The sequence below is a fragment of the Myxocyprinus asiaticus genome, chromosome 6 (assembly GCF_019703515.2).
Source record: "Myxocyprinus asiaticus isolate MX2 ecotype Aquarium Trade chromosome 6, UBuf_Myxa_2, whole genome shotgun sequence".
Classification (NCBI taxonomy): Eukaryota; Metazoa; Chordata; class Actinopteri; order Cypriniformes; family Catostomidae; genus Myxocyprinus; species Myxocyprinus asiaticus.
The window spans coordinates 29,862,976-29,889,841 of NC_059349.1; the positions used below are offsets into that span (position 1 = coordinate 29,862,976).

At 42.2% G+C, this 26,866-nt stretch overlaps 1 protein-coding gene across 2 annotated transcripts in view; it reads right to left on the reverse strand.

Annotated features, from left to right (window-relative positions):
- Window positions 1–430: 430 nt before the first annotated feature.
- Window positions 431–26,866, reverse strand: part of LOC127442358 (cadherin-6-like) — a 56,849-nt gene continuing 30,413 nt past the window's right edge. For both annotated transcript variants that reach the window (XM_051700320.1, XM_051700319.1), the window contains exons 8-12: window positions 23,064–23,200; window positions 22,557–22,678; window positions 8,103–8,220; window positions 6,977–7,228; window positions 431–2,645 (exon numbers count right to left, since the gene is read on the reverse strand). In XM_051700320.1, coding sequence (XP_051556280.1) covers window positions 2,140–2,645; window positions 6,977–7,228; window positions 8,103–8,220; window positions 22,557–22,678; window positions 23,064–23,200 — 1,135 coding nt within the window. In that variant the 3' untranslated portion in view covers window positions 431–2,139. The remainder of the gene's footprint in view (window positions 2,646–6,976; window positions 7,229–8,102; window positions 8,221–22,556; window positions 22,679–23,063; window positions 23,201–26,866) is intronic.

The following is a 26,866-nucleotide window of genomic DNA, read 5'->3' on the forward strand; positions in this document are numbered from 1 at the left end:
CTAAAGGACATAAGGTGGAGGCAGATCTAAGGGACATAAGAATACTGTTCCATAGCTTCGCGCCAAGACACGGTCGGCCCTCGTCTTTAGTCTAGATCTGTAATCATTCTAGATCATTCACTTGCATTGTGTGGACCTACAGAGCTGAGATATTCTTCTAAAAATCTTCACTTGTGTTCAGCAGAAGAAAGAAAGTCATACACATCTTAGATGGCATGAGAGTGAGTAAATGATAAGAGAATTTTCATTTTTGGGTGAACTATCATTTTAACTTTTAACTTGGCTCACAAAATGGCAAGCATCCAAACAGCAATTTGTGAAACATATAAATAAATAAATACAAATTGTTTGTGATGTGTCAAAAGCACAATGTAATGCATTTTAATTGTTTCTCAATGTGGACTTGTAAATAATTCCTGAGATTCGGATGGTTTCTGAAAAAAGAACATTTATTTCAATGAAAGATTGAATCCATTTGCACGACATCAAATGAACTGCAACTGGCTTACATGTACAGTTTAACACGATCAGAACACACAATAATACCGAATGTACATATTTCAAGAATATATAGTCATCATCGTAGTATATAAATATTTGGTACAAAATATCACAAGATATAAATCAAAGTAGTACATGGACAAAATCTACTCTTCCCAAGCCACTGGTACAAAGCACTGTTCATTAAATCAAGATTTTACAGCATGAATAACAATCTTTTTTCCTGTTTTTTATTTCTTTATTTTACAGAATATCAATGACAAAGAACAGAAATCAGAATTCTGCTTCTAAAACACAAATATTTACCTGCTCAACCAGTCTTCATAGATGCCTCCCCCCTCTCTAAAGGCAGAAGTGAACGCAATCTTGGGCTCATTTTGTGGACTGATGTGAGGGCACAGTCATGGCCAAGTGATTCACTTTAAGCTTTGATCAGTAATTCTATGTAAAGATATGAATGTTTTATTCTTCTTTTTGTTGGTTTGACTGTATTGTGTTTGATCTCTCTGTTTGATGAATGGAGAGCAAAAAAATCATTGAGAATAGATCGCTCTAAGACATGCTTACACAATGTTTTAAGGTAATTGTATGGAATGTTACATTTTGCAGCATGTCTTTAAGGGAATGTGTGAATATGTGTCTCTCATAAGGAGAAAGTAATACTAAGCAGTTCCGAGTTCAAGCAAATGTGTGCCAGACTGCTTAAGGAATTCAAGCAAAACACATTTAGGTCCAATGGCATAGCAGATAATTGTAAGCTTCTTGCATTTTTTTTCTTTTTTTTCAAGTGGATGATGAAAACCAGTGCCAACCATGAAACATATCCTGACCCATTTTTCTAGATGATCTACATGGAGTTCAATCTGTCTTGATTCTGGTTACAGGACAACACATCTTTTCATGAGTGTGTAAGTAGATTAGTTAAATTATGCAAACGATTAGTAGTAAGGGTTTCAAAATGCCTCCCAGTTATTAGGCGACTTCTATGATCTTGAACATTTTGATTCTGAGCTCCCTTCTACACATTGAGGTCTGATGATGAATTCACAGGCTTAAGTTTAGCCTTGGTCTCATTACTTCAACTTGTTCTTGGCCTTTTTAGTAAATGGTTTATAGCATGCCTGCTAATGTTCACTTCAAGTGTATCACAGGCTCACAATCTACAGATAAACTGTTCTTTTGAAACAGTGTTTGAAGAGCAGTTCTGCATGATCAGATGGTAGGCTTTTCAAAAGAACTTTTTCAGTGATGGTTACAGATATGAAATGTTGCAAACGCTGAGTGCAGACTACAGTACATCTCAAGAAAAATCTGGGATTATGCAGAAAGATGTCACTGCAGTTGATTTCTTTCTGATGAGCACAAGAGAGCACATGTGCATAAGAGAAAATTAAAGTCTGGAACGTACAGAAACATCCTCCGTAGCACTATGTGAAGTTCATCTCCTCTTTTGCATCTGCCTTGCAGAGAAAATGCAGAGCCAATCAGGATGGAGAACCCGAGTGCCTGATTGTAGGACAATGAGAAGCATGAAACGGCACTTTGTAAAGAAATTAGGCTGCCTCATTCTGCCACTCCAGTCTTCAGTTAGAGGTAGCACAGCAAATGAGTCCCGCTCCGCAGTCTGCCATATGTCCGTTAGGAGTCCCAGTCACTGTCCTCTCCACCGTACATGTCGGCGAGCTTCCTGAAGCGCGGCCCCCACTCGCTGAGGTAGTTATAGTCCTGCACCTCTTCTGAGGACACAGATCCCAGTGAGCTGAGCGACTCCGCCACTGATCCGTTACCTTCATACGCGTAGGTGGCCAGCGAGTCATAAGGAGGAGCCGTGGGGTTGCCATCATTTTCCTGCACACGCTGGTTGATAAAGTCCCGCACATCGGCGTTGTCACGGGATGGCACGATGGTCCTACGGAGTGGTGGTGGGGGGTAGAGAGACTCGGAGGGCAAGATGTCCCGCCGCATTTTGCTTTCCTCCATCACCTCCGGGTGGCGAAGTGCTCCGATGTCAAAGGCCTGGGTGTCCTCCTCGCCACCACCCTCGTCGTTGTAGCTGACCACATTGTCTCTCACGTCCTCTTTGGAGATGATCAGGGGCTCCTTCTTCTTCTGACGTTTCAGGGCAGAAAACAGCACCACGATCACTATAGAATAAGACAAATGAATATGTACTGTAAATGGCAAGCAAGACTGATATCTGGTGATCATACTGTGGCCCCAAAAAGTATTTAGACACTTAAGCCACAATGTACAAATGTCTTTGCAATAGATCAGTGGTTTTCAGGGTGCTGGGGCCCACTAAGGGGCCTCAACAAAGTTCCAAGGGGGCCTCTAGATGACTTAAATAATAAAAAAAGTTAATAAGCTATTACAATAATCTAACTTGCTATAATAAATAAAAAAATACTAAAACCCACAAAAAAATAAGATGTAAGACATGAAAACTGACATCATATTTCTTTAATTCAACAACAACTCCCACAACAACTGTTTTTATTGAAGGACATATAATTCTTGTAACTTCTTGAATCACAATTTATCCTGTTAATTATTTTGATCTATTGACATTCTTAGTTTCTGTTAATAAAAATTGAAAACAAGAAGCTTTGTCATCATTACATCTTTATTTGGACGCTAAAGCCACACAATATCTGGGTTTTCATCCAACTAATTTTATGCACATTTTGAAAATATGCATAAGATATCCTGAATGGAAACGCTTTTATTTGCTTTATGCAAATAAACTCTCAAAATTCACTTTAAAATTTGATGCGCTAGGAGGAAATGGATTTTCTAGAGTTTTGCATTAGTTAAAATGTGCATTAACGTGATTGAAACAGTTTATTCGCAAAACCATAAAATGTTTTGTTTATTTGTGCACGTTATGAGTGTGCAATAGCTTGATGTAACTGGCTCAACGAAAGGTCTGACCTTGGCACACAATTCTTCGAACATAGCCCTTAACATTCTGTGTTTAATCCCCCGCTGGTCTTTAAAGTGGGTCCTCACAATCCGCCTGAACAATTTTGAGCGCGGGCGGACACAGGTATGTGGAGGCTGGCACCGTGTAGGCATCGAAGCCATTTGAGCCCTTATTATATCAGATGTTACACTTATTTTTCAGCGAGTACTGTCAGCATTATATCGACCTATTTCGACCTATATCAAAATTATCCTTTATGTCAAAAATATTAGAGAAGACGGTGCTTGCACAATTCAATGATTTTTTAGCTAGCAATAATTTGCTCGATAAATTTCAGTCAGGTTTCAGAGCCGGTCATAGTACAGAGTTGGCTCTGTTGAGAGTTTTAAATGATATATTATTAGGTGTTGATTCTGGTAGTCCTGTTGCTCTTCTGCTGCTGGATCTTAGTGCCACTTTCGATATGGTCGATCATTTCATTCTTATCGATTGCCTAAGAGACCAGGTTGGTATTCAGGAGTTAGCCTTGGATTGGGTCTATTCATATCTCAAGGGTAGAACAATTTCAGTCTGTTTAGAGAACTGTTCCTCATCAGTTGTTCCTTTAACGTGTGGGGTTCCTCAGGGTTCCATCTTGGGACCTGTTTTATTCTCCCTTTACATGCTTCCATTAGGAAAGTTCTTTGATAAGCATGGCATACACTACCATCTGTATGCTGATGACTCTCAACTTTACTTTCCAATTAAACATGGGCAACCCTCTTTTAAATCTCTGTATAAATGCATGGCCGATGTGAAGTGTTGGTTGGCAAACAACTTTCTCCAATTAAACAAGGATAAGTCAAAGTTTATTATTTTTGGTCAAAGGGAATGTGGGGTAAATTTAGATGGCAACTTGTCATTGCTTCCAGGGAAAAAACATTCCTATGTGAAAAACCTGGGTGTTATTTTTGACACTGAGCTCAAGTTTGATCGGCAAATAAATGCTGTTGTTAAAAATAGCTTTTTCCATCTTAGATCTATAGTAAAGTTGAAGTCCATCCTCTCTTTTGATGATTTGAAGAAGGTTGTGCATGCCTTTGTGTCTTCTCGTCTGGACTATTGTAATGCTTTGTATCTGGGTGTGAGTCAGGCCTCTCTCTCTCGCCTGCAGCTGGTTCAGAATTCAGCTGCTAGGCTTTTAACTGGAACCAGGAAAAGAGACCATATTACCCAAGTATTGATTTCCCTACATTGGTTACCGATCCAATACAGAATCCAGTACAAAGTGTTGCTATATGTATTTAAGGCTCTCCATGGTCTAGCACCATAGTACATCTCTGATTTAATAAGTTTGCATCAACCTTCAAGGTCTCTCCGCTCTGGTGATCAGCTGTGTCTGTCGGTTCCTCGATCTCACCTTAAAACTCAAGGTGATAGAGCTTTTGCGGTGGCAGCCCCTAGACTTTGGAATGAGCTTCCGTTGGCCATGAAATCATCTCCGTCTCTAGTGTCTTTCCAGGGGGCCTTAAAAACGTATTTATTTTCCTTAGCTTTAATTAATTTCATTATAAATTGTACTGTGTCAAGTTCTCTTATCTTGTCTTTGTCGGTTTTAAATGCTTGTTGTATTCTTAAGCTGTATGTATGTGATTTTATTTTACTGATTTTACAGTAAACTCCATGTACAGCACTTTGGTACCCAGTGTGGTTTTTGAAAGTGCTTTATAAATAAAATTGAGTTGAGTTTAATAAAATGAGGTACAATTGCTACAATCCTGCAGATAAAATTCTCCCTGAAGCAAGGAGGTCATTCAGCTCCTAAATCAAGACAAGCCAGCTCCCTCAAGATAATGCACATGACGTAGTGAAAGGGTCTTCAACAGGGGATCCACAAATTATTATTTGATCCACCATTGGCACTCCTAATAATCACTCAATCGCATGCGAGCAAGAGAGAGGAGTATGAATTTTAGTCTATCGACATGTTGAAGTCCTTTGCAGCTGCATCCCAAATCTTCCTCTTGCAGTAATCCTTCCTCATATTCATGCATCCTTTTTTTAGTTATGAACTGAATAGAATGCCAAACATTGTTAAAGTGTGATTAAATGGTTTCACGCGACCATGCTTATCACGAGCCGCTTATAACACGACACAGATCAGATTCAGCAGTGCAGCAGTAGAGGGGCATTTAAGTAAACGCGTCTACTTTGCGTTGGTCATGGCTGAGCGGATTACAGCAAAGAGTTTCTTGTTTAGAGTTTATTTTAGGAGGGGGTATGGCACAGTGATTAACAAGGAAAATGTAAAATGTCACTTCATGTCAAATAGGTTGCAGACCCCTGCTGTACATCATTTCATGATTATTTTAATGGCTTTGCAATGCTAACATCATTATGTATGTACATACAATAATATGGTAGGCCACTACCACACATGCTTTTATAGGCATAAAATGCAACACTCAAGTTTTATACAATATGTAACGGGGGTCCCTGCTCCGTCTCTCTAGCTACCGAGGGGTCCATGGCCTGAAAAGACCCCTTACGTAGTGGATGGAAATGCAAAACGTATTCGTATTTTCTTTAGTCTAATTTTTGGAAATGTGCTTAAAATTTTTTAAACATTTCGATGGAATCCTAGCTCACGTCTTTGCATTAGTTAAAAAAAGAACACACTAAATGGTATTTATTTTAAAGAAAGATAACGCAAGCACATTTTTCAAGCAAAACAAAAATAAGAAATTGATTATGAGAAAAGCTCTAGAATAATTTGTTTGCAGATATGTCACTTGGTTTAATATTGTTTATACATTAAGTGTGGCTAAAGTTTCCAGATTCTTGGAAACTGTGTGTGAATGCAACACTTTTCATATTGGTTGGTTGCTTTTATAATTTATCTTTCACATTAGTGGAGTATAAAGAGCTTCATACATGATGCATGCTTTTACATGTCACCTTGGTGTCACGTCTTTTGGTGAGATCTGGCTGATGTTACCAGTATCTCAAATTCAAATAACAGTATGCTTACTAAAAGCTCTCTTTTCTATTCCTATTGAACTGCATCACAAAAATCCAAAGAAGAAAACAAACGAGCCCTATGGTAAATTGATCAGTTACATGCAGTTATTGTAAGCAAGATGCTTTCCATTAAATTAAGCCTAGAATTCAAATGTAATGATATTCCTCTCTTGTTGGATTAAATCAAGACTGGATTAATTTGAGATTAATTGAAATCTAGCTCTTGTTATGATTAAATAATTAACAACTGAGCTTTATCAGTTCAGCCAACTAAGCATGTCAGAAATTCCTTCTTCTTTTTTTTTTTTTTAAACATGCAGATCAGGCATTCACACTTCAGACCACTGGAATTGTAATTAATCAAATAGTAGCACAGACAAAACCGCTAACTGACAGGAAGACAGGTGGGAAAATGAAGAGTCCCACTAACAAAGAGCTTGAAAGATGAGCAGGCCGACAGCAGACCGACAGATAGGGGCTGGAGCGGTGATTAGACAGATGGTTGTAGCAAGAAGTGATCTGATTGTTAAGAGAGGTGGAAGTGGAACTTACAGAGCAGTATAAGAATGCAGAGCAGGATGGCCACGAGTGCCTCTGTGCTGAGTCCCGCAGAGCTGGTCAGAGCCTCTGCGTTGCACATCTCCATGTTGCCGGCACGGTCGCACGTGCACACATGAATTGTGAGCGTGCCTGTGCTGCTTTGCATTGGGAAGTCGCCATCTGAGATCACCACAGCCACTAGATGGGTGCTCTTGTGCATTCTGCCAAATCCAGTCCGCTGTGTAAAGATCCCGGCTGTGTTGTCTGTAATGAATTGAGTGCTTAGTTTATTATCCATATACTCTCAGATTACGAAGCACTTGCACGTCACATAATTGTAATGATGACTACAGAGGTGGGAAGTAAGATCTTACTGTAAATCGCTAAGGTTAAAAGCAAGTGATAAGTGACAATTTTACTTGTTTTATTTTTTTACTGAACATAAATCTGAACATGAACATGATGTTTAACATTGTCTGTATGCATTTGCATAGAAAGGTAACAGATGCAAAATGAAAAAAATAAGAAAAAAAGAATATGCACTTAGGGTATTAAACTCCCTTTTAAAATAAAAAATAGCAAACTAAATATGAACACATTTAATGCACATGATCAAACACTATTTAATTGAAAATTATGTTATCATTTGTGCACCCTCATGTTGTTACAAATCCTTTGGCTTTCTTTCTTCCATGGAATGCAAAATGTGATGACAGCCTCAGTCACCATTCACTTTCATTGTATGGAAAATTGGTGCAATGAAAGACAATAGTGACAAAAGCTTTCAGTCCCTAAAATTCAGCTTAACATCTTTTGTGTTCCACAGAGGAAAGTCATACAGGTTTGAAATGACATGAGGATGAGTAAATGATGACAGAATTGTCATTTTTTGGGTAAACTATCCCTTTAAGAAGCAGGTGAAATCATTGTCAAAGGGAGCTGCCCTTTCAGCAGACCATAACAAACTCAGACTGACCTAAAGTAATGGCTACTGCAGAACGATCTTGTCATAATTTTAACATCTAGACATGAAGAGGCCATAAGTCATAAAGATTTCTACTACTCGATTGGTCTGTGTTGTCATCATGAGGAGGGAGTGAGCTAGTTTGAGGGCCAGAAAATGTGAGAGGGCACCCACCTTCATTATCTCGAACTGAGAAGTTTGCTCGCACTGAGCTCTCTGGTGCTAAAGAGAAGAAGAAGCGATGTCCACTGGCCGGGTCATCTGGATCCACTGCACTTATTGTTTGGATTTTCTGTGACAGAAAAGCAATTGATAACAATACATTTTTAACAGAATGCATCGCACAACTTGGCATTCGCAATGTCATCTTTCAGACCTTACAAGTGTTTACATGCAAACACTATAAGCATGTTTACTGCGGAGAAAGATTTTGGCTCAGTGACAGAGGCTTATGGTTAAATTTAGCTGTCACCAAGGGCAATTTTAGGTTAAATGCATCTCTCAAGGGTGCACTGGCAACACGCTGTGACAGAAATGTAATCATCCATTGTGTGCTTCATGTTTTTTCCCCTATCAGGCTTATAGCCTGGCCAGATTTCTTGTGCTACTGGCTGCCTTCCCTTTCCTTTGGGCTTTACAACAATCTGTTAGAATATGATGAACGGAACCCGAATCCAAACCTTATCTCAGATTTTTTCCTGACTCTTTATCTAATCTAATGCTGCCTCTTCAATATACTGTATTAATCTCTAAATATATATATTTTTTAATTTCAACAAATGGTTTTATTCAGTTTTATTATTCAATTTATAATTCTGTTTATCTACCATAATTAAATGGGATATACAAAATGATTTACCTAATTTATATATTTCACTTTTAAAAGATGTAGTTGACAGTGCAAGTCTGTATGTGGAGGCAACTGTAACAGTTTTCACATTTTATAAATTCAAATATACAAGTAACACTTTCCAATAAGGTTTCATTCATCAACATTAGTTTATGCATTAGGTATTATTAACAAACAAAGAAAAATATATTTTTTAAGCATTTATTAATCTTAGTTCCCTATCTGTCACTCACTCGACGTTGTGTCGATGTAGTGACACTAGGGGTCACTCTTGGGAGCCCGAAACACCTCTGGTCTTTGAAAAAAGGCCAATGAAAATTTTGCATACCACTCCCCCAAACATACAGGTATAAAAGGAGTTGGTATGCAACCACTCATTCAGATTTTCTCTTTGGAGCCGAACGGTCGATGCTCACTGAGCTGAATTCCCATGGCTGTTCATTCACCTCTGCTGGATCTGACGGCGCATTTCAGCGGCTTCTCCCCCCTCTGCACTGGTGCACTGCAGAGAATGCCCCTGGGTGCTTCGGCAGAAATAAAAGAGTATATTCTAAAAAAGAGTATATTTCTCTAAAAGAGCGGCACACACGGAACGTCTTTTTAAAGACGCGTCTTTTTAAAGATGCCTTTCTGTTTGTGTGTTATTCCTGGTTGCGGTCGTTATCTGTCGCCTTCTGACGGTCACGATCGCTGTCTTTCGTGTCTGGGCGTTGCCCACACGGAGACAGCATTCATGGATGGGTCATGTACTCATTGCGAGAACATGTCCATGGCAACAATGCAGTCACGGCTTGCCTTTGTAAGAAAGCAAGCCACCCCAGCGGCTCCCCGCCTCGGTCCTTCTACCTACGGGTATGAGGCCAGCGTGGCTAGCACTGGGGACCCCAATGGGACCACCTCCACCGAGTATCCCCCCACGGACCTCCCATTCCCCAGCACGATCGTCTGCCCCGATCGGGCTTCCGGATGAGTCCGCCGGCTCGTCTCATGGTGAGTTCGACCTCTTGTTCGGAGCCCGTGAAGGTGATGAGCTCTCGAACACAGCATCGGAGAGCGGGCTCGTCCAGTCAGATGCGGAAGCCTCAGCTGGGCTCCCCCCCTTGGGTACGGTCACCCAGTCACAGGCTGACGCGGAGATGACGGACATGCTTTCCTGGGCAGCCGCAAGCGTCGGGCTAGAGTGGAACCCTCCGCTCTCCCCTGAACCCTCGCGGCTCGATGATTGGTTACTGGGCTCGCGGCGCTGCTCACAGCCACGCCCTGCCCCAGTTCTTTTCTTCCTGGAAGTGCACGAGGAGCTGACAAGGTCGTGGGAGGCACCTTTTACTGCCGGTCCCGATCTTTCAGCTCCCCCGCCCTCACTACCCTCGATGGTGGGGTGGCCAAGGGCTATTCGGCGATCCCCCCGGTGGATAAGGCACTCGCGGTGCACCTATGCCCACAGAGCGCCGCCACCTGGCGCGGGTGCCCAAAGCTCCAATCCAAGGCCTGTAGGTTTACGTCGTCCCTGACGGCCAAAGCCTATGGCGCCGCTGGACAAGCTGCCTCCGCCCTGCACGCCATGGCTCTCCTGCAAGTCCACCAAGCCAAGGTGCTAAAGGAACTGCACGAGGGTAGTTCCACCCCGGGATTGATGCAGGAGCTGCGCTTGGCGACCGACCTCACTCTCTGTGCGACGAAGGTCATGGCGCGGTCTCTCGGGCGGGAGATGAACACCTTGGTGGTCCAGGAGCGCCACCTTTGGCTCAACCTGGTCGAGATGGGAGAGGCCGACAAGGCACGGTTCCTTGGCACCCCCATTTCCCAGGTTGGCCTGTTCGGCGACACCGTCAAGGACTTTGCCCAGCAGTTCTGAGCGGTGAAGCAGCAGACGGAAGCTATCCGACACATCCTGCCCCGGCGCGGCTCAAGATCCCACACCCCATCTGCTCGTTGCCAAGGGCGTCCTCCTGCAGTGTCTGCACCGGCTCCGCCACAGCCCGCCCCTGCGGCCCGGCCTCAGCGTGGAGCCCACCACAGGAAGCAGACACCCCCCGTCACACGGCTGAGCACCAAGAACCCGAGAAAGGCTTCGAAGCACCCCTGAGACGGGTGACCCAGGGACGAGGAAACCCGCTGCTCTGGAGCTAGTAAGCAGACAACTCCATCCCCCAGTGGAGGGCCAGGAGGAGAATTTTTTTGTTACCTTTACATTTAATTTCGCTGCATGCCCAAGTGGCTGCGGTACCCAAGAGTTCAGCAAAAGAGCGGTTTCCTTGTTCCCTGGGTCACATACCCGGTGCACATGGCTGTCATTATGACCACTATTCCGTCCACTATTCCATTTTGGCAGGTTTGGTGCTACAGCGGCAGTCTCCCCGCCCCTGCGAGCCCAGCTGTTGCACAAATATGCCCCTGATGTGACTGTCTCCATGGGTCATGAGGACAGGCCTCTTCCTCCCCCATCCCAGGCTGTTCCGAGGGTGGTCACAAGGAGCCAGGTAAGTACATAAATGTCCCTGAACTCAGCAAGGCCACAACACGACGTGGCACCTCAGGCTCCACCCCGCCGCGAGGCCCCACCCACCGGTACGTCTGACGAGATTGTCCCCTTGGTCCCCCTTGCCCGGAGCTTGGATGCAAGGCTTTCCATTCTGTCGCGATGGCTGGTCCGGACCGTCTGACTCGGCTACGCGATTCAGTTCGCCAGGCATCCGCCCAGGTTCAGCGGCATCCACTTCACCTCAGAGAAGGGTGAGAACGCCGCTACCTTGTGCACGGAAATCGCTACCCTCCTACGGAAGGGTGTGATAGAGCCTGTCCCTCCGGCCGAGATGAAGAAGGGGCTTTACAGCCCTTACTTCATTGTAATGAAGAAAGGCGGTGGGTTGCGGCCAATCTTGGACCTGTGAGTACTGAACCGGGCTTTACACAGACTCCTGTTCAAGATGCTGATGCAAAAACGCATTCTATCGAGCGTCCGGCATCAAGATTGCTTCGCGGCAGTAGACCTGAAGGACGCATACTTCCGCGTCTCGATTCTACCTCGACACAGACCCTTCCTGCAGTTTGCATTCGAGGGTTGTGAGTATCAGTACAAAGTCCTCCCTTTCGGCCTGTCCTTGTCCCCTCGCGTCTTCACGAAGGTCGCTGAGGCAGCCCTTGCCCCGTTAAAGGAAGTGGGCATTCGCATCCTCAACTATCTCGACGATTGGCCCCTGAGGAAAGACCATCTTTCTCAGGGACGGGGCACCATCTGGCACCCGCGACCAGACCTCTGGAATCTCCATGTCTGGCCCCTGGACCCACGGTGGTAGACACGATCACTCAATCACTCAACGAGGCACCTGTATGCCTTGAAGTGGCGTCTGTTCGCTAAGTGGTGTTCTTCCCGACGTGAAGACCCCCAGATGTGCGCAGTCGGATCGGTGCTTTCCTTCATGCAGGAGAGGTTGGAAGGGCGGCTGTCCCCCTCCACCTTGAAGGTGTAGGTAGCCTCTATAGCGGCACACCACGACACAGTGGACGGTAAGTCCTTAGGGAAGCACGACCTGATCATCAGGTTCCTGAAAGGCGCCAGGAGGTTGAATCCCTTCAGACCGTGCCTCATTCCCTCATGGGACCTCTCTGTAGTTCTTCAGGGTCTACAGGGAGCCCCATTTGAGCCCCTGCAGTCAGCTGAGCTTAAGGCACTCTCTTTGAAGACTGCCCTCCTGACTGCTTTCACTTCCATCAAGAGGGTAGGAGACCTGCAAGCGTTCTCTGTCAGCGAAACGTGCCTGGAGTTCGGTCCGGGCTACTTTCACGTGATCCTGGGACCCTGACCGGGCTATGTGCCCAAGGTTCACACAACCCCTTTTAGGGATCAGGTGGTGAACCTGCAAGCGCTGCCCCAGGATGAGGCAGACCCAGCCCTGACGTTGCTATGTCCGGTGCACGCTTTACGCATCTATTTGGATCGCACACAGAGCTTTAGGGTCTCTGAGCAGCAACACCCAACACCTTTGCAAGGTTCTACAATCTCCGGGTGGAACCGGTTTCGTCCCGTGTAGTGGCAGGCACAAGCCGGTAAGTCCGGGACAGCTGGCCGGATGTATCGCTTGCACATAGCACCTTTCACCTCCCCTGAGCTGAAGACGTGCACTGTTGACTCCCAGTAGTGTTCACAAACTGTGTTCCCTGGATGACTTCCTCCGAGCCCTGTGGCAGACGAGTTTGCGGAGAAACTCGCTTCCGGCTCAGTACATGTGCTAACAAAGCCCTGTACTGGGGTAGGTGCTCCGCATGTGTTGGTTCCCCATAGGTAACCCCATGCGATGTATATCTTTCGCTAATTCGTTTCCCTGTTGGTAAACTGCGTCTTCTGTCACCATGTTTGTAGAAACACCTCCCCCGTAGGGAAGGACCTACCATGGGACTTCTCCACATGACATACTTCCGACAAAGCTCGGCAAGACCATGTGATGTATTTTCACTCAAAATACCCCCCCCCCGGGTGGGGTGTAGTCTCCGCGGTGTCTTCCCCTTGGGAGTGACACCCCCCGATGTAGACCTGGTGGCCCAGTCGGTTAACAAATGTCTCTCTTTTTTTGGGGAGAGAAAAAAAAGAGAGGATAAAAGGCCACGACTGGGCTAGCCTCTCTCTATCTTTTGGGCAGTCGACTTGTCCCCGAAGGGCTGTTCGACACTCATAACAGCGTTGGGGGAGGTCACGTGTCGGCCTGTTGCGCTGGCTACGAGGCACACAGTGGTCTGCCCATCAAACACCGCCAGTTCACGTAATACAGTTCAGCCAGTTGTGGCGTTTCGTATAGGGACACCTAGCGTCACTACATCGACACAACGTCGAGTGAGTGACAGATAGGGAACATCCTGGTTACTTGCGTAACCTCTGTTCTCTGATGGAGGGAACAAGACTTTGTGTCCCTCCTGCCACAAAGCTGGACTGCCCACTGAAATGGCCGGGACCTTGTCTCGGTTCCTCAGCACAAAACCTGAATAAGTGGTTGCATACCAGCTCCTTTTATACCCGTAATTTTCATTGGCCTTTTTTCAAAGACCAGAGGTGTTTCGGGCTCCCAATAGTGACCCCAATATCACTACATTGACACAACGTCTCGTTCCCTCCATCAGGGAACGGAGGTTACGCAAGTAACCAGGACGTTAATGTTAGTTAATGAAAATAAAATTGTTCATGTTACTTCATAGTGCATTACATTTTAGATTTTTAAAAATGTATTACTATACATAGAAATTAATATTAACTAAGATTAATAAATGCTGTAAAAGTATTGTTTATTGTTAGTTCATGTTAACTAATGTTGTTAACTAATGTTAACAAACTGAACCTTATTGTGAAGTGTTACCAATATATCTTTCATCTTTTGGTAAAGAAACATACATATGTGCTAACAATAATAGTACCATTAAAATACTTACATTGAGAAAGAACAGAATAATACCATAGTACTGAATTTAATTCAAAAAGGGAGAGTGTTACATATTTACAAGATCATGCAAGTTCAGTACATATTTTAAAGATTCAGTCTTTCAATTCAGCCATTCTGTTTTTATTTATGACTATTTTTATTTAAAAACTGGTCTCACAGCCATGATAAAATCTTATATGGTAATTGCAAGCAACAGTTGTTGTTTCTGCTATTCGTGTATTCGTAACTTTTAACCTTAGACATAAGAAGAAAAAGTTTAGAAAATCACTTTTACACATCAAAATCAGTTGTTTGAAACCAGAAACATTTATTATGATATATAACTCTACAATAAACTGAATGGCATCTATGCTAATATTATTCTATTTGTTTCCCTGTCTCAACCTTGGGACTCCTATCCTGAGGTCACCAGAACAGGCTGAATCCAGCTCCATTCCTGCTTCGTGTTGGACTCCACTGCTCCGTGTCTCTGAGTGATGATGACTAATAGCAGCCGGTGCCAGCCAAACATCACTTCAGTCTATTACGATGACTTCAGAGGATGAACTGATGCCAACTCCAACCATAAGACATGGGATACATCATATGCCATTGCCTGAACCTTGGATTTAGGATAGACCTCACCGAAATTACCGGCCAGTTGAACTGTGATGCACCTAACTGATCTCTGCCTGCATCATCTCGGTCTAATGTTGGACTACACTCTTGAAATGGAATACATAGACTATCAATTAATTGCCAACAAAACCCTTCATCAGCCAAATAACAAGGACAACGCATCTATGTGAACTTCTGCAGTTAATCCAGGATGGACTTCAAAGACATTATTCATTAATCTTACAGTTCATACAAAATCTTTGCTGAAACACTGACACTTAACACTTACTTAGTTTAACAATTTTAAACCATGACTTGCACTATACATAAGTAATATTGGCATTATATTCATGATGTTAGCCAGAGGGGAACTGGGCCCCACAGTGAGCCTGGATTCTCCCATGGTTTTTTCTCCATTAACCAACATCTTATGGAGTTTTGTGTTCCTTGCCACAGTCACCTTCGGCTAGCTCACTGGGGTTCTAAATTAAAATTGTTATTTAATTACTTATTTTTAAACACAATTCACTATTGTATTTTATCAAACTACACAATGATGACTCTAAGACTTTATATATATTACAGTTTAATTTTCTGTTAATGCATGATTTTCTGTAAAGCTGCTTTGAAACAATGTGTGTTGTGAAAGGCGCTACATAAGTAAAAATTAATTGAATTGAACTGAATTGAATAATATTCTCTATTTCATATATCTATGTATATATATTATAAACAACAGTTAGTTCTGGTCCTCGAATCTGATTTGGACGAGAGATGTTCCATGAATACTGATGGTCTCACACCATCAGCAATCGGGTGCTTCACTGTTTGTATCACTCTAGTTGTGTTCGTGCCATTCTAAACTAAAGTGTAAGAGAAGTATAAGAGCTATCTGGCTCTTTACATTTAATATTATGACATTACATATTTTGTATGGAAGCAAAAGACCATTCATGTGTGTAATATGAGCCAGTTGGTGACGTGAGTCAGCGTAACTCAGTGTTTACATGAACAGCACTACATGATCGGTCATATTAATAATACACAACTAAAGCTAGGAAATAACTTTAAACGGCTTTAAACTAACAACTTCAGCATTAAGGTTCATCACAGCTGAGAGACACAACAGACTGATTAATTACACAAACTCAAGGTGCTTACCTCTTACCAGACTTTCCACATTGGAGAGGACATACTATTAAAAATAGCGGAGGACATTGCAGTTTCTATAGTGAATGACTTTTGCGCACCGGCTACCGCGAAATAGGGAGGAATACCCCCGCTTGGACGGCTATTTTTCCACTGAGAAAATAGGATGAATTTCACCAAAATGACATTATCTTCAGACTACAGCATCATCAACAGGTGATCGCACACGCTCCATCTCTCTCTTTCTCTCTCTCTCACACACACACACACACACACACACACACATCCTTGTTTCCCCAATAACATGTTAGAAACAGCCCAAGCCGTGATACTAGTAGTTCTAAAGTGATGTTTTTGAGAGGCTTGGACACATCATTTGTTTTGAGCCAGCAACGACAGATTCTGATCCATGGCGTAAGAAAGAAGTTCCATGCACAAATGCGTTTTTTATGACTGTTCTCAGTAATTCCTAATTTTTTCAAATGTACTTGTTCATTGAACTGTTGTATATAAGCAATATCACACAGGCATGAGGCCATATCACAGCAGTGCTGATGTAGGGTCATATCGCACTCTTGCTCATGTGATATTGCTTAAATATATATATATATATATATATATATATATATATATATATATATATATATACAATTGAAGTCAGACGTTTACATAGACCTTAGCCAAATACATTTAAACTCAGTTTTTCACATTTCCTGACATTTAATTGGAGAAAACATTCCCTGTCTTAGGTCAGTTAGGATCACTACTTTATTTTAAGAATGTGAAATGTCAGAATAATAGTAGAGAGAAGGATTTATTTAAGCTTTTATTTCTATCATCACATTCCCAGTGGGTCAGAAGTTTACATACACTTTGTTGGTATATGGTAGCATTGCCTTTAAATTGTTTAACTTGGGTCAAATGTTTTGGGTAGCCTTCCAAAGCTTCTCACAATAAGTTGCTGGAATTTTGGCCCATTCGTCCAGACAGAACTGCTGTAACTGAGTCAGGTTTGTAGGCCTCCTTGCTCGCATATGCTTTTTCAGTTCTGCCCACAAATTTTCTATCGGACTGAGGTCAAGGCTTGTGATGGACACTCCAATACTTTGACTTTGTTGTCCTTAAGCCATTTAGCCACAACTTTGGAGGGATGCTTGGGGTCATTGTCCATTTGTAAGGCCCATTTGCGACTGAGCATTAACTTCCTGGCTGATGTCTTGAGATGCTGCTTCAATATATCCACATAATTTCCTTCCTCATGATGCCATCTATTTTGTGAAGTGCACCAGTCCCTCCTGCAGCAAAGCACCCCCACAACATGATGCTGCCACCCCCATACTTCATGGTTGGGATGGTGTTCTTTGGCTTGCAAGCCTCACTCTTTTTACTCCAAACTTAACGATGGTCATTATGGCCAAACAGTTCAGTTTTTGTTTAATTAGACCAGAGGATATTTCTCCAAAAAGTAAGATATTTGTCCCCATGTGCACTTGCAAACTGTAGTCTGGCTTTTTTATGGCAGATTTGGAGCAGTGGCTTCTTCCTTGCTGAGCAGCCTTTCAGGTTATGTTGATATAGGACACGTTTTACTGTGGATATAGATACTTGTCTACCCATTTCCTCCAGCATCTTCACAAGGTCCTTTGCTGTTGTTCTGGGATTGATTTGCACTTTCACATCAAACTACGTTCATCTCTAGGAGACAGAATGTGTCTCTTTCCTGAGCAGTATGATGGCTGCGTGGTCCCATGTTGTTTATCCTTGCGTACTATTGTTTGTACAGGTGAACGTGGTACCTTCAGGCATTTGGAAATTGCTCCCAAGGATGAACCAGACTAGTGGAGGTCCACAATTGTTTTTCTGAGGTCTTGGCTGATTTTTTTTTTTTATTTTTATCCTCTTTTCTTCCAATTTTGAATGCCCAATTCCCACTACTTAGTAGGTCCTCGTGGTGGCACGGTTACTCACCTCAATCCGGGTGGTGGAGAACAAGTCTCAGTTGCCTCCGCTTCTGAAACTGTCAATCCGCGCATCTTATCACGTGGCTCATTGTGCATGACACTGTGGAGACTCTGCATGTGGAGGCTCATGCAACTCTCTGCGATCCACGCACAACTTACCACACGTCCCATTGAGAGCGAGAACCACTAATCATGACAACAAGGTGGTTACCCCATGTGACTCTACCCTCCCTAACAACCGGGTCAATTTGGTTGCTTAGGAGACCTGGCTGGAGTCACTCAGCACACCCTGGATTCGAACTCATGACTCCAGGGGTGGTAGTCAGCATCAATAGTCGCTGAGCTACCCAGGCCCCCACTTGGCTGATTTCTTTTGATTTTCCCATGATGCCAAGCAAAAATGCACTGAGTTTGAAGGTAGGCCTTAAAATACATCCACAGGTTCACCTCCAATTCAGTACACCTCCTATCAGAAGCTAATTGGCTAATTGTCTAAAGCTGCTTAAAGGCACAGTTAACTTTGTGTATGTAAACATCTGACCCACTGGAATTGTGACATAGTCAATTAAAAGTGAAACTATCTGTCTGTAAACAACTCATGTCATACACAAATTAGATGTCCTAAATGACTTGCTAAACCTATAGTTTGCTAATATTAAATCTGTGGAGTGATTAAAAAATTAGTTTTAATGACTTCAACCTAAGTGTATGTAAACTTCTGACTTCAACTGATCATTCCACATCTTCTGAAGCCATGCGAACACTTTTGTGATGAACAGACCAAAACTTAAGGTGTTATTCACTCTCAAATTAAATCATTGATCAACTTTCAATGGCAGCGTCCAAATTAAATATTGTGGCTATGCGTAGGTTGAACATGAATAACATTACACCTCATTGGTTCTTGTGTGTCTCATAACCAAATGTCATAATGTCAAACTTAGGGTGAGTAAATAATGACAGAATTAATTTTTTTGGGTGAACTATTCCTTTAACTATTTTACTCTTCTCCCTCTACACCAATGACTGCATCACCAAGGACCCCTCTGTCAAGCTCTTGAAGTTTGCAGACGACACCACTGTCAGGTTGAACAGCTGGCTGTCTGGTGCAGTCAAAACAACCTTGAGCTGAACATGCTCAAAATGGTGGAGATCATTGTGGACTTTAGGAGAAACACCCCAACACTGATGCCCCTCACCATTCTAAACAGCATTATGGCAGCAGTGGAGTTGTTGGGCCTCATGCAGTCAGATAGAAGACAAAGGCAGGCCTAACACAGTCGTAAATCCTAACTCAGGCCCCCACATAAAAAGTCATAAATCTTACTGATAAAAACCACGCCAAAATCAAACAAAGGGAGTCCAAAACAGACTACAAATCCCATGAAGCCTTGCTCACTAAAGGATCGAACTCCTATTGGATGAGGCACATGACAGAACGCACCTCAATCATGACATCATCAGGAGTAGAAATACCTCTGAAATGCTTCCGGGATTTGCTTCCAGCAACTTTGCTCGCCGTGTGTAGATGCAGCTCATCACTGCTCTCAGGTGCAGCCTCGTGGCACAAGGAAGTAACGTACGACTTGAAACTGTGGCCATACAATCTCCATCTCGCTGGACAAGTTGAGATTACTCTGTGTTCCACCGAACACTCTAACGGATCCGAAGGAGACCGCCGAGCAATCTGCATCTTCATCCGTTTGCCTGCAAAAGTGAAGAGAAAAGATTTCTCTTCCCTCTTCAATCGAGTCAATGTCGCTGATTTCTCCGCCAGCCCGCCGAGAATCAGCAGCCGTATCGCCCGCCGACAGAGCAAGGAAACCGCCTCCCGTCATCACCCAAGCCTTGAGGAACTGAGTCTGAGTTAAAGGACGGATGAACACACATTCTGCATCCTCATGCGATTCAAATAAGAGGTTTATGTCTGGGCAGAGATAAAATATTATAGTGTGTTATTCTTTTGTATCAACATTATTGCTTGTACAGTATACGGACCGCCATGTCCACTCATTTTTAATACTCAGGGTATTAATTATCACGAATTTGATTTGCTGTATTGTAGTCCAACCACATTGGGCTGTTTTGCTTTCCGCCATCGCGGGTGAGACCGGCAAACTGAGTTTATCCATTAAAGAATCAAAGAACGCGGGACGTTTTATGAGCCGTCCACCGCGTCTCTGAGTGATAAACTAACAGATGCTTTATCTCCCACGATCGCGAAATCGGCTTTGGGGCCGTCACTTAATTCTCTATCTCTCTCGTACTAACCACACACACACTTGCGCGACCCCTCACAAACGTTCTGGCACACATTTTTGGCTAGTAGATAGCTTCGTGATAAAGCTCAGTTTTGTCCCTAAGCTTCCATTGACTGGTTTCTCTCCGCCCACATTCGCAGCCATATTCCCTGGCCGGAAGTCTCGCGTGACATACTCCCTACGAGAGTCACGTCCGCCATTTTGTGCACGTCCCTCCTTACACACACACACACACACACACACTCTCACACACACACCTTATGTGTTATAGGATTATTTTAGTTTCCATATCTAATCATATCACTGTTTAGTTTGTAGTTGTAAGTCGGAAGTTTATTGACTGCATTGTATTAATTATTAATTGATATTACTGCATAAATAAACTTTGTTATATTACAAAGAGAAGTGTTTTGGTTTGTTTTGCATACACCTGTGTCATGCTGACGGGATGTCAGTGCTCGGATTCAAGTCTTCATTCAATGTTTTTTTTCCCGAAAATCGATATTTTTCGGATGTCGATTTTCCTAAGAAAACAATCTAATATTGAGACTGTTATACTATCTGGTTATTAGTCCCTGATTCCAGGGTGGTGCCCCATCAAAATTAATCCTTATTAATATTCTATTGATTTTTGATAATTGATCATTATCTTTGATGACTGTTGAATTTGAATGATCAATAACCTAGTGTTAATTGTAATTAATGTTTCATCGATGTTAACAATGAATGATTATCTTTGATAATTGTTGATTTAAAGGATTAGGAAAAGCTAACATTGATTCTCATAAATTTTCCATTGATTTTAATAATTAATAATTATCTTTGATAATTATTAATTATTGCTAATAACCAAACCCGCTCCTAAACATAGTGCACTACATTTACTGGAGCCCCATATGAGGTTTTAATGAGTTAAGATTAAATAAATAAATTAAAATATTATTTAATAACTAAAGAAATAATTATCAATTATTTCTGATAGTAACACTGATCTAAACAACCAGTAAAGCCGTACAGAGTCATTCAGGTTCCTGGGCAATACCATCTCACAGGACCTGAAGTGGGAGACCCACATTGACTCCATTGTGAAAAAGGCCCAGCAGAGGTTGTACTTCCTTCGCCAGCTGAGGAAATTCAACCTGCCACAGGCACTGCTGATACAGTTTTACTCAGCAGTCATTGAGTCTGTCCTCTGCACTTCAATAACTGTCTGGTTTGGTTCAGCTATGAAATCAGACATCAGAAGACTACAAAGGACAGTTTGGACTGCTGAGAGGATTACTGGTTGCCCCCTGCCCCCCCTTCAAGAACTGTACACTTCCAGAGTGAGGTAAAAAGCTGGAAAAATCATTCTGGACCCTACTCACCCTGCCCACTACCTTTTTGAACTGTTGCCTTCTGGCTGACGCTTCAGAGCTCTGAGCACCAGAACCGTCAGGCACAGGAACAGTTTTTTCCCTCAGGCTATCCATCTCATGAACAGTTAAACTGCCCCATTGAGCAATAACTATGTGCAATACACAGTTTAGTCTTTCTTATATTTATCCAACACATCCAACCTCTTCTGCCTTTTCATTCCTCTGAAAAAAAACAAAAAAACCTTTGCACTGTACAAAACATATTTGTATTTGCACTGTACATAACAGAATGTATTAGATTTGCACTACCCATTTGTATGTATGTGTGTGTCTGTACGTATGTGTATAATTCGTTTTATTTTTTATTATTATCTATGTCTTGCTGCTGTTTTTGTATTGTTTTTGTATTGTTATACACTGGAGGCTCCTGTCACCAAGACAAATTCCTTGTATGTGTAAGAATACTTGGCAATAAAGCTGATTCTGATTCTGATTAAGATATTTAAAGTGTTATTAGGTCTCCCCTGTTGAGTTATGATACTTCAGTTTATTGAAAAGCCCTATGTACATTCTTTAGCTCTATGTGGAGCCCAGTAACTAAAACATGGCACACACCAGGTTTAACAGTTCTGCCAGATGCTGAGGTGGGTGGGTGGGTCAATGAGTTGGGTGATGACGGACAACGAGGGATACATGAAAAGTCATGAAATGGTGGAGAGGTGGACAGTTATTATGAAGTTACGTGACAGCTCCTGTCATCCACCATGACACATAATCTCATCAAGACTGTCAGAAAAAAGCTCTGCCATCTAATCCATGAAGGAGAAATACTCATCACTGGTCTCTATCTCTCTTCGGAGGTGTGAGTTCTGTAGAGGTCACACACTGTTTAACAGACGCTCCTGCTTTAAATTGACACATCCATCCACCGACCAAACAGGAGAAGTGGACCCCCTAATCTTACATCGAAACTGACAATGTGGCAGATAAAATGGGAAACATATACTTAAAAGCACTCTTTACCTGGCCTGCTTTGGCGTTTTCACAGATGAACGTCTCGTAGAAGGATGCCAGCATAGGGGGGTTATCGTTGACATCCAGTATGCGGATGTACACGGGTACTCGGCTGGTCTGCTGAGGGTTGTCTAAGGGACAATATAAAAATGTGTCATAACATTTCCTTTTATGTTCCACGGAAGAAAGTCATACGCATTTGGAGCAACATGAGAGTAAGTGATGACAGAACTTTTATCCCTTTAAAAAGATGTGACAAATGATGGCAGTCAACTTGGGATACTAGACGTTAATTTTATTGGAGGCACAGGAGGAAACTGGATTTCTAATTTAAAAGAAGTAAACTCATATATTTACTCAATATAAACTGTCATGGTAAATGAAATGTGGAAATCTTATTGGAGAAATGTAATGCTGAATATCTTGAGCTTAGCCCCATAAATTCATTCCAAATGAACTGCAGCTGTGAGCCTTGCAAAGTTCATCTGTATAGCATACTGACTGGTGACTACTTACTGAACTCAGCTGCAATCACAGAGATGTTATGCCAAGAAGATTCTTCTCGGTCCAGAGGCCTTTGCAGGTATATAGATCCATTCCCAGCATAGACGCTAAAAATTCGGTCCACATCTGTATGTCGGTCAATGGTATACCTGTAATTATAAAACAGATAGTTTAGACTCTAAATTCTGACTGGTTAAGAAACGCTGTAAGCCGTTATTAAATGACTATACATGTACATCTGTGACCTCATTTTCTATATTAATATGCCATGTTGTTTGGAAACAACAAACTTAGGATTAGTTAGGATAATGAACTTAAATTTTAATTGGCAGAAGGATTGCTTATTCTGATTATAAAATTTTACTTTTTATTGACTATTGGTGTCTTTTATCATATTGCTGCTGTTCCTGGCATTTTATAAAAGCAGCAAGCCTCTCAAATCCATATGTTAATGATTTTACTACATGTAAGGGGATTTTAGGCAGAGGCGTAGGACTATCTGAAAACTGGGGGACACACATTCTAAATCTCATCAGCCACTCTTCACAGTTTTTGTTTGATATGTTTTATGTTTTAAAGAATATGTGATATAATTTGAAATAAAGCATATCAACTGAACTTTTAAGAAACATCAGCATTTTAATTTAGTTGCTAATTAACTAATAAACTAAAATGTAGAAACCATGTATGAATGAACATTTTCATATTAAATAAAATAATTATCATATAATTTAATCACTGCTGTCAATAATTACAAACATTCGTCCAGCCATCTGTTCCACCTGGACTACACTTCCCATAATCCCCTGCCCTGATCACTTCCAGCTGTTCCCCATTGTTCTCACCTGTGTTCCATTCACTCATTAGTCTTTGTCTATTTAATGCCCTGTTGTTTGCTCATTCCTTGTAAGTTGCTGTGTTTTGATCTCCTGTGTATGTTTTCTTTGTTCCTGTGGTTTACCCTATCTTGTACTTGGTTTATTTTATTAAAGTATGTTTCGCTGCACCTAGATCCAGCCTCCCGTGACCTCCTTCCTCACGTTATAACACGTTTTGTTTGTTTTTTATATATGCCACAAACATTACCATTAATCTAAATTAAATATAATAACCAAACAACACGTCAAAGAACAATATCATTGTTTAGATGTATACTATGACATGAGATAATTGTTGTCACACACATGACCTAATGAAAGAAATCCAGAATGTCTGTCCCCTTCAGTTTTTTGGCCGGTGGTTGTACATGAGACTTGGTCATTCAGTGTTTCAGTAAAACAAGACTAACAGTAAAGAAGTCCTAGGTTAAAAATTCACTAAAAGTTATCAAAATGCAAAAAGTCTTATAGACTCACCCTAATCAATTTAATATGCATCTATACAATATACCAGTCAGTGCTAATGCAGTTATTTTAACCTTTTAGTTTTGATGTGTATTTTAAAAACCTTGAAATCGACAAGGTTCGAAATCAACTTGAAATTGATGCATTTTACACTGTTGTCTCTTTACCTGTCAGTGCTATTAATAATGTCAGGGCTGTCTAGCAGTTTAAGAGGTTCAACCTCCTCCATATAGAGCTTTATACTAGAATGTTCACTTTATTCAAATGGGTCACATAAGTTTTAACGTCTCTGACAGCAGCCACGATATCGTGTGAAGCCCGACTGAATCATGCTGATCTCTGCAGCACACTGATGCGCGGTGCGGATGTTCGTACCAAAGCATGTTTCATTCTTGGAGAGAACTCTACTACGGTGCATCCCTCCTCCTTCCCAGGTTTCGACACCAGTGTAACAAGGTAAATGGAAAGGAGGATGCGAGAACCGGCATGACAATATAAATGATAATTTAATGAGAGACTTAACCAAAAAGACAAACACACACACAGCTGTCAATAACTCTCTCTCTGTCTCACTGCCATCTCTGGTCGGCCTTATCCCTCTCAGGCTTAATCAACCTTATTAGGGGCTGGGTGTGCGGAATCATGACCCGGCCCCGCTCTCCGCCCTGCCACACATGTGTATAAGGAAGCTTACACCAGTCCTGATGCACACCAGAGCTAGAACTAAAATCACACTGCCATGAGCTTGCACATGTCCAGCTCCCATTTTTTCTTCATTTAGTAGTAGCTCACAATATTGCTTTCAAATGCAATCAATCAGTGGAATTGTTAAATTTCCTAATTAGCCTCCCGATGTTGCGAGCGACATTGTTGCACGTGTCCCTGATAATTACCAGCCCTGAAGTCCTGTTCTCTGCTGCAGAGGGCTTTTTAATTGCACTTTGCACACTCTGTGTTCTTATTTACTGTGCACTCCGCAGGGAAAACCATCCATTTATTGTCCTCCTGAGCCCACCACATCAGCTTTATTATTAGGGCGCTTTGGACAGTGATAATATCCTCATTTATTCTCATAATTGAAGTTTATTACAATTATGTCATAAATATGCTGCGATTGAAGGACCCCTTGAATTAAATGTGAAGCTCATATCGCCATAGCTTTAAACAGATTAATCAGGGTTTTGCGGGTATAAAAATGTCACTGAAAAAAAATGTTCAAGTGGTTTGCAAGCTACAGTCAAACTATAGTGTGTTGGAAAATCTATATTTAACCAGATTTGCAGTGATCTTGTAAATACAGACACAGTAGGAGGGAGGTGAAATGATATATGGAAACAATGCAGTTGCATTCACTAACCATGCTTACACAGATTTTGGGTGTAAAACCTGTGTGCGTCAATAAGTTTGCAAAAAAAATTTTTTTTTGTAAATTTAGGATAATATTTGCTCAATCCACATGTGCACAACAATCACAGACTCCCAGTGGCCCTGGAAACATGAAATGTGTTGAAGTGAAATGTTTATATATATATATATATATATATATATATATATATAAGACCTTGCACTGTGTGCTTTCAGGCGACAGCATAAGGATATGTTTGTAGAGAATGACAAATGGCTGTACAGGAGCTCTTATATATATATACATCATGATGGCACCTGGAGATGCCCATCTCGGTGTGGAGCGCTCCTATTGTTTTATTGTTTTTGTTTGTTTGTCCTGTGTTTAGTAATCTTTTTCCAGTCAGTTTTACCAGAGACGAACTGCTGAACATTCAACAGCTTATACCAGACAGTCTTTTCCCGGTTTTTGAATATTCAGACATTTTGCTGGACATTTAAGTCGGAGGCGCGGCTGTATTGTTTAAATGCGCTATGAGACGCAGGCGAGGGAGACGAGCCGGTGCACTGGTCAAACTTCGTCGGCACGGCTTTTGAACAGCGCTGCCGAGCATTCATCTTGCGAATCTCCGCTCTCTTCCTAACAAAACGGATGAACTACATCTCCTCACCTGCACAAACAAGGACTTTTCAACCTCTTCTACCTTGTGCTTCACAGAAACCTGGCTGAGTGAAGCCATTCCGGACAGTGCATTACATCTGCCAGGCTTTCATCTGTTCAGAGCGGATCGCACTGCGGAGTTAACGGGGAAAACGAGAGGCGGTGGAACAAAAGACGAGGAAAGCTTCAGGCCCAGATGGCGTCTCACCAGCGTGTCTTCGATCCTGTGCTAACCAGCTGGCCCCCATATTCACACAGATCTTCAATAGATCACTGGAGCAGTGTGAAGTCCTGTGCTGCTTCAAACGCTCAATCATTATTCCTGTCCCAAAGAAACCAAAAAACACAGGACTTAATGACTACAGACCTGTCACCCTGACGTCTGTGGTCATGAATTCATTTGAGAGACTGGTGTTGGCCCACCTGAAGAACATCACTGGACCCTTTCTAGATCCCCTTCAATTTGC